The sequence below is a fragment of the Ascaphus truei genome, chromosome 3, assembly GCF_040206685.1.
Source record: "Ascaphus truei isolate aAscTru1 chromosome 3, aAscTru1.hap1, whole genome shotgun sequence".
NCBI lineage: Eukaryota > Metazoa > Chordata > Amphibia > Anura > Ascaphidae > Ascaphus > Ascaphus truei.
In genome coordinates this window covers 230,757,822-230,772,757 of record NC_134485.1, presented here as the reverse complement: position 1 = coordinate 230,772,757, position 14,936 = coordinate 230,757,822, and the positions used below count along the sequence as shown (strand labels likewise).

Here is a 14,936-nt window from a genome sequence, read left to right as displayed (position 1 = left end):
AAAAAATATATATATATATATATATATATATATATATATATATATATATATATATATATATATATATATATATATTACACAAAGTATGTCGTGTGGGCTAATGTGCCATGATATTTTGGCAAGCAATTTATCTCTCTCCCTAACTCCAATGAGGTGTCTGAAATGTACAGTGTCATGCTTTTTCTTTCTTAAATAGCATTGGAACTGTGCACAGGACTGTACATAGAATTTAACAGGCCCAATTATTCAATGTCTTCAAAGTGCTTATAATTGTAGCCCTGTTTCCTAGTGAACACAGACCGCTACCATATGCTGTATAACCTGTAGGCTCACAGGGCCTAAGCCTCCGCCACGGAGAGCCTGGGGCACGCGTAATAATAGATAATACCTGATACTTGGTGCAGCGCCTCCACCTGCGATGTCTCCCACCATAGGGGGAGTGGTTCCTCGCAGGACACTTATATATCAATACACACACACACCGCATATAAACAACCAATGACTTTACTTGTCTGAAAGGCTTATATATGTGTATCTCTATACCAACAGGTGTCCCTTCCTAGAGGAGACACTATATAATGCGTCTCGCAGGACGCTGACTCCCCTCCTTCACCGGGTGATCCCATCCCGTGTCCAATTCCCCAACCCAATATGTCCCCCACCCTCAAGTGAGATAGCGAATATGTATGGGTGACTGCGCAGCCACTGTGTCCTGAACAAATGGTGATATAGTTGGTGCACTTGTTGGTTACCTGCCGGGCACTCCAGTACCCGGGCCTACAAGGATCTTCCCAAAGGATCAGATGCGAGGTGGCTCCAGCAATAGGCGTCCGGGGCGATCCCACCCAGACGAACTGCAGCAACAGTAGCAGGGTCTGAGCCCAGACCTCCTGCTAGATATACACTGTCTCTTCAAGCGATCACTCACGGCACAGTAAGGGAACCGGAACCTATCTAGGGCCAGTCCCTATCTCTGCTCCACACTACGGGGACTCAGGGCCTAGCTGGGCCTGGGGTATAAGGCCTAGGTAGGGGCTGAATGCCTCCCTACACCGGAGCTCTGTCTCCTTCCTCCTCCCGCTAGCTCTGAGCAACGTGCATGTCCCCCGACCCATATATCTACCTTCCTTCCTTCCTGCCTTTCTACCACCCAATTGGTCCTCGTGCGTCACGTGGTTCCGCAGGGCTGCTGGGACTCGTAGTTCCCTATGCCCCACCCTATGGGAGCTCTCCTCCTTCGTGGGCTTTGGCAGCTATGCCCGCGCATGCGCAACCTCCTGCTCCACCTGTCCTGCGCCAACTCCCAACATGGCGGCGCCCTAATACGCGGAACCTCCAATATACCGGAGCGTTCCCTGCCCTGCAGCAACCTTCCCACCCGACAACAATAATATGCGGGCGAGGGGAGCCCGGCTAAATCCTCCCCCCTGTGGATTCCATTGTCCCCGCTTGGATGATACCTTTGAACTGGTACAACGTTTATATAATGAAAAATGCATAACATACGACATCCTCCACACTCTAAATAAGATTGTACATCTCACTGAACATTACGATTACCGACTTTACTCGGTTGCGAGCCCACTGCTGAGCCTCATAGTGGGGTGCCCCGAACTGATCATAGGTCATCCTCATTGGAGGTTGCCCACTTCTTTGACTTTGCCTTAACTGCTCTTCAGTCACTCCCTCAGGAGAATGACTATCTTGGTCTTGAGGTTCAGCCTCTTCCCTCGTGGGGATTACAGTCTCTATATGATCATTACACGGTACAAAACATGGACTCTGCGGGTCCAATGTAGAATTTTCCGGAGCCACCCCATTGGGCGTGTGCTCCCCGAGCCCTTTACCCGTAGCTCCACCGGGAGATGCTCGCTGTTGAGGGCCCCTTTGAGAGGTTCCCTCTTGGGGGTCTTCATGAAGAACTGTGTTGCCAGTCTCAGGACCGTTCTCACCCTGTGTCATTTCACTATCCAATGAGGATGCAGGCCATTCCACTTCCCCCTCCTCTACTTGTGGGATAGGAAGTAAATGATTTCGGTGCCATACCTTCACCCGACCCTCCGAGTCCTTAATACGATAAACCGGAAGACCAGGCATTTGTGAGGCTACCTCATACACTCCCTCTCTCCACCGGTCAGCCAACTTATGTTTCCCAGGTACTCCCAGATTGCGAAGGAGTACTGCATCTCCCGGCTGAATGTCTCTATGTTTCACCTTGTGATCATAACGCCTTTTGTTCCCTGCGTTCAGTTTCTCTGTAGATTTTTCTGCCTGCAGATAGGCCCGTTGCAGGTTCTCTTGTAGCCTCTGCACATATTTGAAGTGAGTGGCATTATGAACTCCATCAGTGGAGACTCTCAGATATATGTCCACGGGCAGTCGAGCCTCTCTACCAAACATCAGAAAGTATGGAGAAAATCCGGTGGAATCGTGGTCTAGTGCAATTGTAAGCGTACACTAATGTTTCCACATGGCGGCTCCACTCAGCCTTTTTCACTCCCGTCAACGTGCCCAGCATATCCAGTAACGTGCGATTGAATCGTTCGGGCAATGCATCCCCTTCCGGATGGTAGGGAGTGGTTCGGGACTAAGTAATGTGTAAGATTTTTAGTAGTTCTCTTATCAATTTGCTTTCAAAGTCTCGGCCCTGATCAGAATGTAGTCGTTGAGGGAGCCCATAATGTATGAAGTATTTTTCCCAGAGCACCTTGGCAACCGTGATGGCTTAATGGTCTTTCGTCGGGAAGGCCTGGGCATATCTCGTGTAATGGTCAGTGATGACCAGCACATTGCCGATGCCTCGGCTATCTGGTTCAATACATAGGAAGTCCATGAATACTAGGTCCATGGGCCCGGTGCTTTTCAAGTGGCCCATTGGGGCGGCCCTGGTGGGCAATGTCTTCCGTTGGATGCACCGAACACACCGCCGGCAGTGATACTCTACTGCTTCTCTCATCTTTGGCCAGAAGAACCGATCCCTCACCAATCCAAAAGTCTTGTCGACACCCAGGTGGCCATGTTCATCGTGTAGAGACCGCAGCATCAGATATTGTAACATTTTAGATAGTACTAGCTGTCTCCTATTCGGGTGGTTATGGTACTCTACAACTCGGTATAATAAATTGTCCTGTATTTCGAATTTATCGGCTTCCCGCATCAGTATGCCTCCCACGTCGCCAGGGGCATGTTTGAGGAGATCGGGGCGTTTTTTTCGGATAGCATAGCGGATGGCTCCCGCTACCGGGTCGCGTTCCTGATAGCGCACCATATCCTTCCAGGCTATCATCTTGTCAGGGGTAACGTGCATACCACTGGGGTCCCTATATGCTTCCGGGATGGCTTTGGACGCGCACCTTAGGGAGTCGGCCACTCTTAACTCAGAGAAGGCCACTTGATCATTGACTATGGCTGCGGTGCAATACAGGGCCCTCATCCCGGGTTCCGGGATTTCTTCCCATTGGTCGTCATCGGGGGTTGCGGCCAGCCCCGGTCGTCGAGACAGAGCGTCTGCCCCAATGTTCAAGGGACCCGGTTTATATTTCAATGTGAAATTGTAGTTGAAGAGGGCTGGTAGCCAGCGGTGTCCGGCCGGGTCGAGTTTGGCTGAAGTCATGATATAGGTGAGCGGATTGTTGTCTGTACGCACCTCGAACGAAACTCTGTATAGATAATCATGAAGTTTGTCCACTATGGCCCATTTCAGGGCCAGGAACTCGAGTTTGTGCACCGGGTAATTTTGCTCACTGGCCGTCAGGCTGCAACTGATGTAGGCCACGGGTTGTAACCCCTCTGGATACTTTTGATGTAACACCGCCCCTAATCCGCCTAGGCTAGCATCCACGTATAGTATATATGGTTGTTCAGGGTCGGCATAGGCCAACACTGGGGCCGCTGTCAAACTCTGCTTCAAGTCCACAAAGGCTTGCTTGCACTCTGCAGTCCATTTGTCCCCGAAGGGTTGTCGGGCAGGGGTGGCCTTCCGGCCTGTGTCTTCGGGATATATTTTGAGGAGGCTGTTGAGGGCTTTGGCCCGACGGGAATATCCCTCCACAAACCTGTGGTAATACCCGCAGAACCCCAGGAACGAGCGCAGCTCCACCACATTGTCTGGTCGGGGCCAGTTTACGACGGCTTCTATTTTAGCGGGATCAGTGGCAATCCTATCCGCGGACACTATGTGTCCCACGTAGGTCACAGACGTCCTACAGAATCGGCATTTATCCAGAGAGAGCTTGAGTCCCTCTTGAGATAATCGGTCAAGCACCTTCAGGAGCCGGGTTTCGTGTTCCTCTAGTGTTTGTCCGAAGACTATGATGTCGTCCAAATACACTAGGCATTCTCGGGGGTTCAAGTCACCTAAGGTCTTCTCCATTAGCCGTTGGAAGGTGGCGGGAGCCCCACATATACCTTGGGGCATGAGAGTGAATTGGTAGAACCCCAGTGGACAAATGAATGCCGTTTTCTCTTGATCCTCTGGGCTCATGGGTACCTGGTAGTAGCCAGACTGGAGATCCAACACACTGAACTATTTACTTCCATGGAGGGCATTCAGGATTTCCTCTATGCGGGGAAGATTATACTGGTCCGGCACCGTCCGATTGTTCAGTGTCCTGTAATCTACACATAGCCTCACTGTCCCATTCTTCTTTCTCACCCCCACTATGGGTGAGGCGTAAGGGCTTCGTGACTCCGTGACGATCCCGGGTTCTTCCATCTCTTGGAGGACGATCCGTACATCATCTACGTCTCTAGGAGCGAGCCGGCGGGAACGTTCCCTAAATGGCTTCGTATCACTCATCCGAATAGTGTGTTGGGCACTGCGGCTGCACTCCACATCCATCTCTCCGGTAGAGAATACATCTCACCTCTCTTCCAACTGAACTCGCAGTCTCTCCTTCCAGTTCTCTGGTAACCCAGACGAGCCGAAGTCGAAGTCCAGCTTCGCGCCGGTGCGTTCCACTCGGGTAGCATTGACTTGCACTGCCTCGTCCACTGAGCTGACGGGATAAATTCTCCCTATTCTCTGTCCCACGTCGATGGCCATGGGAAATGGGGATAGATTCTGGACCATCACATAGATGCGGCGAGGAATGGCGGTTGGCCAATCCCGGAATTCAGGTACGAGCCGGTATCCTCTTCTGACGTCTTCTTCTGGCGTGCTTTCTAGGGAAAAGAGCTGCTCCGCTTCTACCCGTTCAGCGTAGGCGCACCAGGTGGGCATCCTCTGTATCTCCCCGGGCAAGATTCTGGTCAGACCTGCTCGCCCGCAGAACAACAGCCCATAGTCCTCCGAGGCTGTAGGAGGGGGATCCAGATTCGTCAGGAGAAGCTGCAGTTGGAGACTGGACATGGGCAACTCATTGGTTTCTTGGTTGCTGGGACTCGTAGTTCCCTATGCCCCACCCTATGGGAGCTCTCCTCCTTCGCGGGCTTTGGCAGCTATGCCCACGCATGCGCAACCTCCTGCTCCACCTGTCCTGCGCCTGTGCCAACTCCCAATATGGTGGCGCCCTAATACGCGGAACCTCCGATATACCGGAGCGTTCCCTGTCCTGCTGCAACCTTCCCACCCGACAACAATAATATGCGGGCGAGGGGAGTCCGGCTACATAATTTAATTTCAGTGGCTGAGACAGTGGTACATAAAATTACTTGCCCAATGAAAGCTTTTAAAACTTTTTATGATTTGTTGGTCAAAACATTGTAAGATGAAATGTCTACAAGTAACTTTTCAACTTTTCCATTAAAAACATGAAAATACAAAGACAGACTATATTGTTTGATTTAATCCTCAACTTTTCAATCCTTGTCACCACTAGTGAAAATCGAACCTACAAGGTAGAAAACAAAGGCCCATTTTTAGCAAAAAGAAATCTATGAGTCTACTTAGTCTAAGCTGACTATTATTCAATGTTTCTTACAATATAAAAGGGCAGGCATTTGCAACAATATCCTCTTCTAAGAAATGACGAACAAAGTGCTCTGCTGAACGCTTTATTGGCTTGCCTATTATGCTACCATTATTTCACATCTTACATGACTCAAAGTAATGAATCCACAGGCTACAGTATAACAAATACCACACTTCTCTTTTGTTTAACTTCCGAGGCTCGTTTCTCTTCAGTCTACAGTAGTATCACTTTTGGGAAGTTTTGTTAGAACACCTTCATTTCAACATGACATTTTGCAAGACACTGTCTCATTTCTTACATTTGCTCGCTTAAAAGGCTGAAATAATTGGTGACATGGAGTCATCCTACTGCTTATGGTTATTTTTAATTTTCTGTAATTAGTATTCACTTAGGAAGTTTTTAGAGAGCAAGTTAAGGTACTTAAGGGTCGTAATAAAAAAATGAATTTGCGTGTGCCAGCACGGCAGGAGCTCAGTTTGTGAACTACCCACATGGAATAAACATGCATACAAAAGAACAAGCACAGCAGAAACCGCCAAAATAAGAGACGCAGTGGTGTCTTATTTTTACATTAAGCTACAGTTCAAGCTGCAGTTTTAATTTTTTTCCCCATTCAATATGTGCATCAATATAATCTGCACACTGACAAGTGATTAGCTAAGATGCAGATCAATCCTTTCTCCTGTAATCGATCACTTGGCACGGGGTTATTTAATTCAGTTATTGCTGCAATACGGTACCCATGATGCAAAGTTCTGTGTGGAAGATCATGTGACCAGGCAGTTAGTAGATACAATTGGTGCACTGCTAGAGGGAGGGCAGGGCTCAAGAGCCAGAGCTTGTCTCAGAAGGGGAAGGAGGTGTAACTTTGTAAATGGTTTCAATAGAAACAAAAATGTTTGCTACATTAGAATACATTAAAAATGTCTAAAAATTGGTTTAAAACATTGCTACAAGTATTTTCTCATAGTACATAACTGATTTATTTTAAAAAAAAACACACACACATGTAGGATGTTGCTTGAACTGCAGCTTTAAAATGAAATGTGAATTGTAGACCAATTACCATTGTCAATTCCGACTTAAAGATTTTCTCAAAAATATTTCTTACTTGACATAAAAAGATGTTTCACAAATTTGATTTACCCTGATCAGGTTGGTTTTAGTTAGTTGGTTGGTTTTAGGAAGGCAGGCCTCGGACTACATGAGGTGAGCAATCAATCTAATCTACACTGTCAAAAAATCCCAAATACTAGCCATGTTGTTAGCTCTGGACACTGAGAAGGCATTTGCCTGTGTGTACTGAAACTGCAGTATATGTTTAGGGGTTAGGGTGCAAATTCCTCTCCCATCTCTCTTAAATTCAGCCATCAGCTAAAGTTAATTGCCTGGGTTTGTCATTCCCCTCCATAACCATAAAAAATGGCAAGTGTCAAGGGTGCCTCATTTTTACCCTAGTAATAAAACCCATTGGCTGCCCATATTAGAAATAACTCCAATATTTGTTATACACATTGGGGTCTGGGTTTACAATGTTGTACTTTGTGCCAATTATGTATTGCTAACTATTTCATCCATTTAGTTATTTAATTTAATTACCCAAGTCTCAAGCTCTTAATATAAATATTCCAAAGGAAGCAGTAAAATTTATATCATTATATTTTTATTTAAAGTGAAAGAATTACAGACCTATGAATTTTCCAAAATTAATTAATTTGAGGCCAACTTCCTTTCCTTAATAAAAACACTCAAGGGTGACCTTCAGGTGTGGTTCAGATGCCACATTTCCTGGGTAGGCAGACTTTTCTCCATTTACTGTACTCCAGAGATTGCTTTATCTATTTCACAGTCTCCCAATCCTTATTTGTGTTAAGGATTTCCAAGATCTACAGTGTAGTATCACTAGTTGTATCTGCCAAGGCAAAAAGTCCAACGTCAGAAAAATCATTCTCTGTCAACCTTCTCATGTTGGGTGATTTGGATTTATCTTGTATCTTGTATCTTAACCTACCACAAAACTGCTTGGGCAATTGGTTTCATGGCAAGAACTCAAAAGCTTAGTTGAATTTAAATCGGTTATCTTGACCACTACAGCCTTATGCATGTTATTGTGGCTTTTAATGTCACCTGGAGTCTCTATACTTAAGATATGCAACATTTTTCCAAAATGCATACCATTGTCAGGGTCTCCTAGACATCCTGCTTCCAGCCATAGTACCTTTCTTTGTTCACTAGGTGTGCTGCTGCTTTCTGTCTGCTCTGGGGTTTGTCTGCCTTTGTCTGCCTTTGCTTTGTGTTGTGTCCCTGTACTTGTTCTTGCAATTAAAGGCCCTTGCTGGTTATCTGGCTTGTCCTTGTTTGTTCCCTGCTCCCCAGTCCCAGTCCCTGCTCCACCGGCCTCAGTCCCTGCTCCCCGGCCTCAGTCCCTGCTCCCCGGCCTCAGTCCCTGCTCCCCGGCCTCAGTCCCTGCTCCCCGGCCTCAGTCCCTGCTCCCCGGCCTCAGTCCATGCTTCCCGGCCTCAGTCCCTGCTCCCCGGCCTCAGTCCCTGCTCCCCGGCCTCAGTCCCTGCTCCCCGGCCTCAGTCCCTGCTCCCCGGCCTCAGTCCCTGCTCCCCGGCCTCAGTCCCTGCTCCCCGGCCTCAGTCCCTGCTCCCCGGCCTCAGTCCCTGCTCCCCGGCCTCAGTCCCTGCTCCCCGGCCTCAGTCCCTGCTCCCCGGCCTCAGTCCCTGCTCCCCGGCCTCAGTCCCTGCTCCCCAGCTTCAGTCCCAGCTCCCCGGCCTCAGTCCCTGCTCCCCTGTTTGTTCCTGCCTTCCTGTTGCCAGACCCCTGCTTGCCCTTTCGACTATACCTCTCGCTGCCTGCCCCTGGACTTTTGCATGTGACCCCGACTACGCCTCTCGCTGCCGGTCTCGGACTTTTGCATGTGACCCAACGTTCCTGCTAGCCACCTGCCATTGACCTCAGCCCGTGACCCCAACTATCCTTGTCTGCTCCCCGCTGTTCCGGCCACTGAGGTCCTACCCGCCACAGGAGTCTCACCTTGACAACCCTACATTTTCAAGACTTTTTTTTAACCCAAATTTGATTCCCTGCTAAACATTTCGCCTAGACTTGAAGGGCTAATAATGTCGCCAAATTTGTAAGCTTTCAGCAAAATATCACAAGACAGTGAGCAAAACCTGGTGTCCTATTCAAAGACTCAGCATTAAGCGAATCTTACAATTTTAGATAATTGTACAAGATAATCTAGCGATTTTAGGGAAATAAGCAAATTAGCAACCTCTTGCGAAAGTTGGCACAACTCTACTCTTTACCACTTAAATCCTATGAGACTCTCTGTAGGGAATCAGAACTTCCAAAAGTGGAGTGTTTCGCTACCTACAATGTGGTCATTTTGCTCTCTCTCTCTCTAAATTTCAGGCTGCACTGTATTTTCAAAGGTCTTTGTGTCAATCCATAAGCAAATCCTCCCGGGGGGGGGGGGTTAAAATGCCGCACAGCCGCAATAAACTCTTTTGACAAAGGCCCCACGGGCTGAAACGCGTCAAGAGGATCCGCTTGCACATTCTGTGTGAATAAAGCTATTTTTTGAGTCACCTATCAGCCTTCTCCATTATTGCGGCTGTGCGGCGTTTTAACCCCCCCCGGGAGGATTTGCTTATTGCTGCTTTCTACCGCCTGCACGCCGAGCTGCGCATCTCTCTCTCCTGCGACCAGGACCCGGATATCTCTCAAGGGCCGCCGGTCAGGTGACCGCCCACTGCGTAAGCGGATGCAGGGTTGGCGGTGAAGATTCATCGTGAAGCTAAGAAGTGGGGTGGTCGTGCTATACCCCCACATCCATACAGCTCCAGTAAAAGGTCCATCTACAGGAAAATCTACATCACAGGAGGACATTACGGGCATGGAACCAGTACCCCTGAATCAGATAAGTAAATCTTTTTATCCCAACTACATGGTGCTCTAAGGGAGCCTGTTGCTGGAAAAGATTGTTCACACAATTTATTGTCTCTATGCCTGGGGTCTACCATAGCCTAAGTTCCAGTTACACCACTGTGCAGCATTGCCTTATTTCTGAGCGCCTGGTGGGTCAATCGTCAGATTTACCTGGTTACATTTTGTGTCAATCCACTCTGTAACCGCTGATGCTGCACCAGAACATGAGCCTACCTCTGTGGCTCCCTTGGGTGCCTTGAACTCTCAAAGACTGAGATCCTTCTTATCGCAGTGTTATCTGTGTCCTGCGAGCTCTGTGCTTGGATCAAGGTGAGACAGCTTCCCTTTCTTCCATGTTTGCTTCAGCCCATTACACTAGGACATTTAACTAAACTTAAAGATTGCTTGAAGAAGTAATAACTAAACAGGAACTAGAACTGTAGACCCACAAGGGAACACTGTTCTATTACTACACCATGTACCTGTATCATGTCTTTTTCCCTTCCTTTACTAACACTCATTGAGTGGCAGAGAAAGCGGCAGGGGGTTGAATAAAGAATGTTCCTGGTCAGCCTAGCCCTTTACTATTTGGCATAAATTACACCGTTCACATAAAATGCGTTAAATAAGCTATATATATTTGTATTCTTAGTCTTTGCTAGAGATGGGCAAATTTCGGTTAAGAATTTGGGTCTGCAGCGGATCGACCGGTTCCTTTGGTCAGCAGATTTCAGCGGATCAATCTCAAAAAGGGACCATTGAGGTTTTGCAGATTTTAAGTTATTATTTTGCCTATATACTCCGGATTCCGCAACTCGTGGATGGATTTGTAGACTTCAATCCGCCGATTCAGCAATCCATTGGCGGAGTGTTAAGAATCCACCAACAGATTGCTGAATCCGCGAATTGGATTCTCCAAATCCATCCACGGGTTGTATCCAATGGCAGAATTTTGGTGAATCCGTGCAGATTGAAACTGCCCAAATCCATTTGCGGGTTTTACACCACTAAACAGATTTTGGGGGGTAACATCAGCGAAAATCCGGGAAACGGATTTAGGTGGATTCGCCCATCTCTAGTCTTGGCAATATACAGTTCTGTGTACTTACTTCCATTTTCAGAAAAATTGGGTAAATTCTTTCAAAGTAAAAAAAAGAAAAAGAATGTAACTAGTACCCATATTATCAAACTCATTACCATAGTTGATTTGAAATGTGTTTTGTGACATCAAAATAAATTGTTCACGTATTTTTCCTGATTATAGCTACTGTATATAACCCAACAATGTTATTGGTAAAACTGACCTTAAGGTCCGCATTCTGCTGCTTCAGTGCTTCCACTGTATAAGAAATCTCCCTCCATGACTCAATCCTGCCTTTTGCTTTCTCTAAAACTTGCTCCGCTTCATGTCGTGCTTCTAGCCACTGGCTGGAGTCCTTCAGCATTTCTTGCAGCTGCTGTCTTCGGTTCTGAAGATGACACTGCACCTCCTCCCACTGACTTTGTATTTTGTCAACTAAAACACAAAAATGCACGGAACCATAAACCACAAATATATTGCATACAATAATATTGAACATTATGCAAATTAATCTGGTAAAGCATTGGAAACCATATCTGAAGAATACTGTAAATACATTATTTTTTTTTCATCAAAACCCAGGACATAACCGAAAAACAGATATTTCACATCAACAAAAAATGTAAATACATTTTTTTTAACTGATAAACAAAAAAAAGCCTGTTTGCTAAGCATCTTCAGCTGCTGGAAGATACTTTACAGCCCATAGGAGGCAGTGGGCAGCAGGGTTTCTTATTGCACTAGAAGGTGTCAAGTGGCAGATCACTTCTTAGTAACTATGGGCCCAAATCTCTTAATTCTGAAACAATTCCAAATGCAAGTTATGAAAACAGTAAATATGTTATTCTCCAAATGTGAGAACTTTGTTAAGCGAGTTGTTTCACCATCACCATTACAACATGAGTGTATTATTATTATTATTAATTATTATGATTTGGCAGTTATGTCAATGGTTAAAAATACCTTGTTCTTTGTTCTGCAGAATTATGAGAATACAGTGATTACTTATTAGTTAGTAATCATACAACACTGTAAACATTCCTGCAATGTCTGTTTGGTATTGTGCACCCAAGAAATAATGTTAATTTCATTTTAGGAAGACTAATCTTGTAAGAACACTCACTTGCCTTAAGCATTTATGACAAAGCTAGATACTGTACCAGTATAAATTCCAGCTTTATGTTAATTGAGAAATTGAAAGTTTCAACAATAATTCATTTGTGTGCTTTCTAGTTATAATTTTATGGTAACACCATTTGACATAAAGATATAAAGGACATCATTTTATTTATATTCAAATGAAATGTTCATACTGAATAAATGTTTCAATTAGTGCTGTGAAACTATAAATATTCTACATGTGAATTATTCATAACTTTCTTTCACCCAAAAGTTTTATATTCATTTATACATTTTAATTTATTATTAGAGGACTTCTAATTAAACACATATATTATCCATTTGATTCACACAGTTTATGTATCGTGCTTTAAAGAATTCTGAACAACAAAAATGTGTGTGTATATATTCATACACAAGTATATATACATATATATAAAAAGCACAACCCCGTTATAGCGCAATCTGGTATAACGCGGTATGAGCGTGGACCCCGAATATTAAATGTTTTTTTTAACAAACTTTACACACACTGTACACACACACTGTACACACTCACACTGTACACACACACTGTACACACACACTGTACACACACACACACACACACACACACACACACACACACACACGCACGCGCACGCACACGCACGCACACGCACGCACACGCACACACACACACACACACACTGTATACACACACTGTACACACACACACACTAACACACACACACTGTACACACACCCCTCCCTACCTCTGGTGGTGCTTGGGCTGCCGGGGAACATGTTGAGGCTTCCGACGCCTCACTCCTGCTGGCTGGGGGAAGTGCTGGGGCTGGCTTCTGGGGGAAGTGCTGGGGCTGGCTTCTGGGGGAATGTGCTGTCTGGGTTAAGTGCTGGGGCTGGCTTCTGGGGGAATGTGCTGTCTGGGTTAAGTGCTGGGGCTGGCTTCTGGGGGAATGTGCTGTCTGGGTTAAGTGCTGGGGCTGGCTTCTGGGGGAATGTGCTGGCTGTGGTTAGTGCTGGGGCTGGCTTCTGGGGGAACGTGCTGGCTGTGGTTAGTGCTGGGGCTGGCTTGTGGGGGAATGTGCTGGCTGGGGTAAGTGCTGAGGTTGGCTTGTGGGGAACATGCTGGCTGGGGGAGTGCTGGGGCTTCTGGGGGAATGTGCTGGCTGGGGGAAGTGCTGGGGCTTCTGGGGGAATGTGCTGGCTGGGGTAAGTGCTGGGGCTGGCTTCTGGGGGAACATGCTGGCTGGGGTAAGTGCTGGGGCTGGCTTCCGGGGGAACATGCTGGCTGGGGTAAGTGCTGGGGCTGGCTTCCGGGGGAACATGCTGGCTGGGGGGAAGTGCTGGGGCTGGCTTCTGGGGGAACGTGCTGGCTGGGGGGAAGTGCTGGGGCTGGCTTCTGGGGGAACGTGCTGGCTGGGGGGAAGTGCTGGGGCTGGCTTCTGGGGGAATGTGCTGGCTGTGGTTAGTGCTGAGGCAGGCTTGTGGGGGAACGTGCTGGCTGGGGGGAAGTGCTGGGGCTGGCTTCTGGGGGAACGTGCTGGCTGGGGGAAGTGCTGGGGCTGGCTTCTGGGGGAATGTGCTGGCTGGGTTAAGTGCTGGGGCTTCTGGGAGAACGTGCTGGGGCTGCCAGCACTTCACTCCTGCCTCCTCCCTCATTCCGATCGGGCGCACGTCAGCCATTTTTTTTAAAATTAGCGCGACCCCGGTTATAACGCGGTCTGAGCGGGTGGCCCCCGAGGACCGCGTTATAACGGGGTTCAGCTGTGTGTATATATATATATATATATATATATATATATCGGGACACTTAGCGGTGGCCTAAACCGAGACCGCAGCTTCATGAGTCACTACTCTGAAACAAGAGAACTCTCTTCCCATGAGCGCTAAAGGCCATGTCTATACATACTGCGCTATATGAATGCACACACAGCTGTCTCTTACACATACATATGTACAATGTAATTCTATCCCTATATACCAATAGGGACCACATATTATCTACACAAATTAATAGTAATGCAAAACCCTCTTACATTTCAACACCTACCCACAACATTGGTATACACTCCCACACACACCTTTTGTAAAGCGCTGTATACACTGTGGACACTTTATAAATTTATATTCACACACATACACACACACATACACTCTTACATCACTAACATTCAGGGAGCATTTAACACCTTAAGTCATAAATCGCATACTGCACAGAGGGGAGGGATCGGCTTCAGTCACAGATACATTCCAGGATGCACTGTTTTTAAGTAAAACCCTTTCCTGCTTTATCCATTGCAACACCGCTGAAAGAAGAGATCAGTGTATCTCGAAAGCTCGCACAAATAAAAGCATTTCGTTAGCCACAGAACGGTATCGTCTTTCATTTTTGATTTTTTATATATAAATGTATTAGAGGCAGTAATTTTTTTCTAGAAAAAACATAGGTGAGGGAACTCTGCCGTGAGGATGGGACCAGGGGGAAATTATTCTTGGACATCTGCAATAATACTGTATACACATTTATTCACATTTAAAAATAATTTCGAATCTATCTGTAATAATTATTATTTACAAAAATAACGTTATAATTGTTTTTTAAAACATATTAAAAATGTTTACATCATCACAATAATGCTATAAAATTTACCACGTGGTCTATGAAAAGGGTACAAGAACTGCGTTCCATTTTATTCCCCCTGAAAAAAGAGAGCCCAAGCCCAGTACAGTCTGTAAATTACGTATGTCTGTACACCTGTCATTAATATTGAGCTCACAGCTCTTCAGGTATCAGTTGAGCAAATATCCAGATCTGGATAATAGTTATTTTGTCCATTACTGTACTGTATATGTTGTGGGGGGGGGGGGGTATTTATTGCAAT

General features: G+C 46.4%; 1 protein-coding gene across 17 annotated transcripts in view; it reads right to left on the bottom strand.

The window, feature by feature from the left end:
- The window catches only part of DMD (dystrophin), a 2,761,517-nt gene that overhangs the window by 602,026 nt on the left and 2,144,555 nt on the right, over nucleotides 1-14,936 (bottom strand). For all 17 annotated transcript variants that reach the window (XM_075590265.1, XM_075590266.1, XM_075590270.1 and 14 more), the window contains one exon: nucleotides 11,153-11,364. In XM_075590265.1, the coding sequence (XP_075446380.1) occupies nucleotides 11,153-11,364 (212 nt within the window). The remainder of the gene's footprint in view (nucleotides 1-11,152; nucleotides 11,365-14,936) is intronic.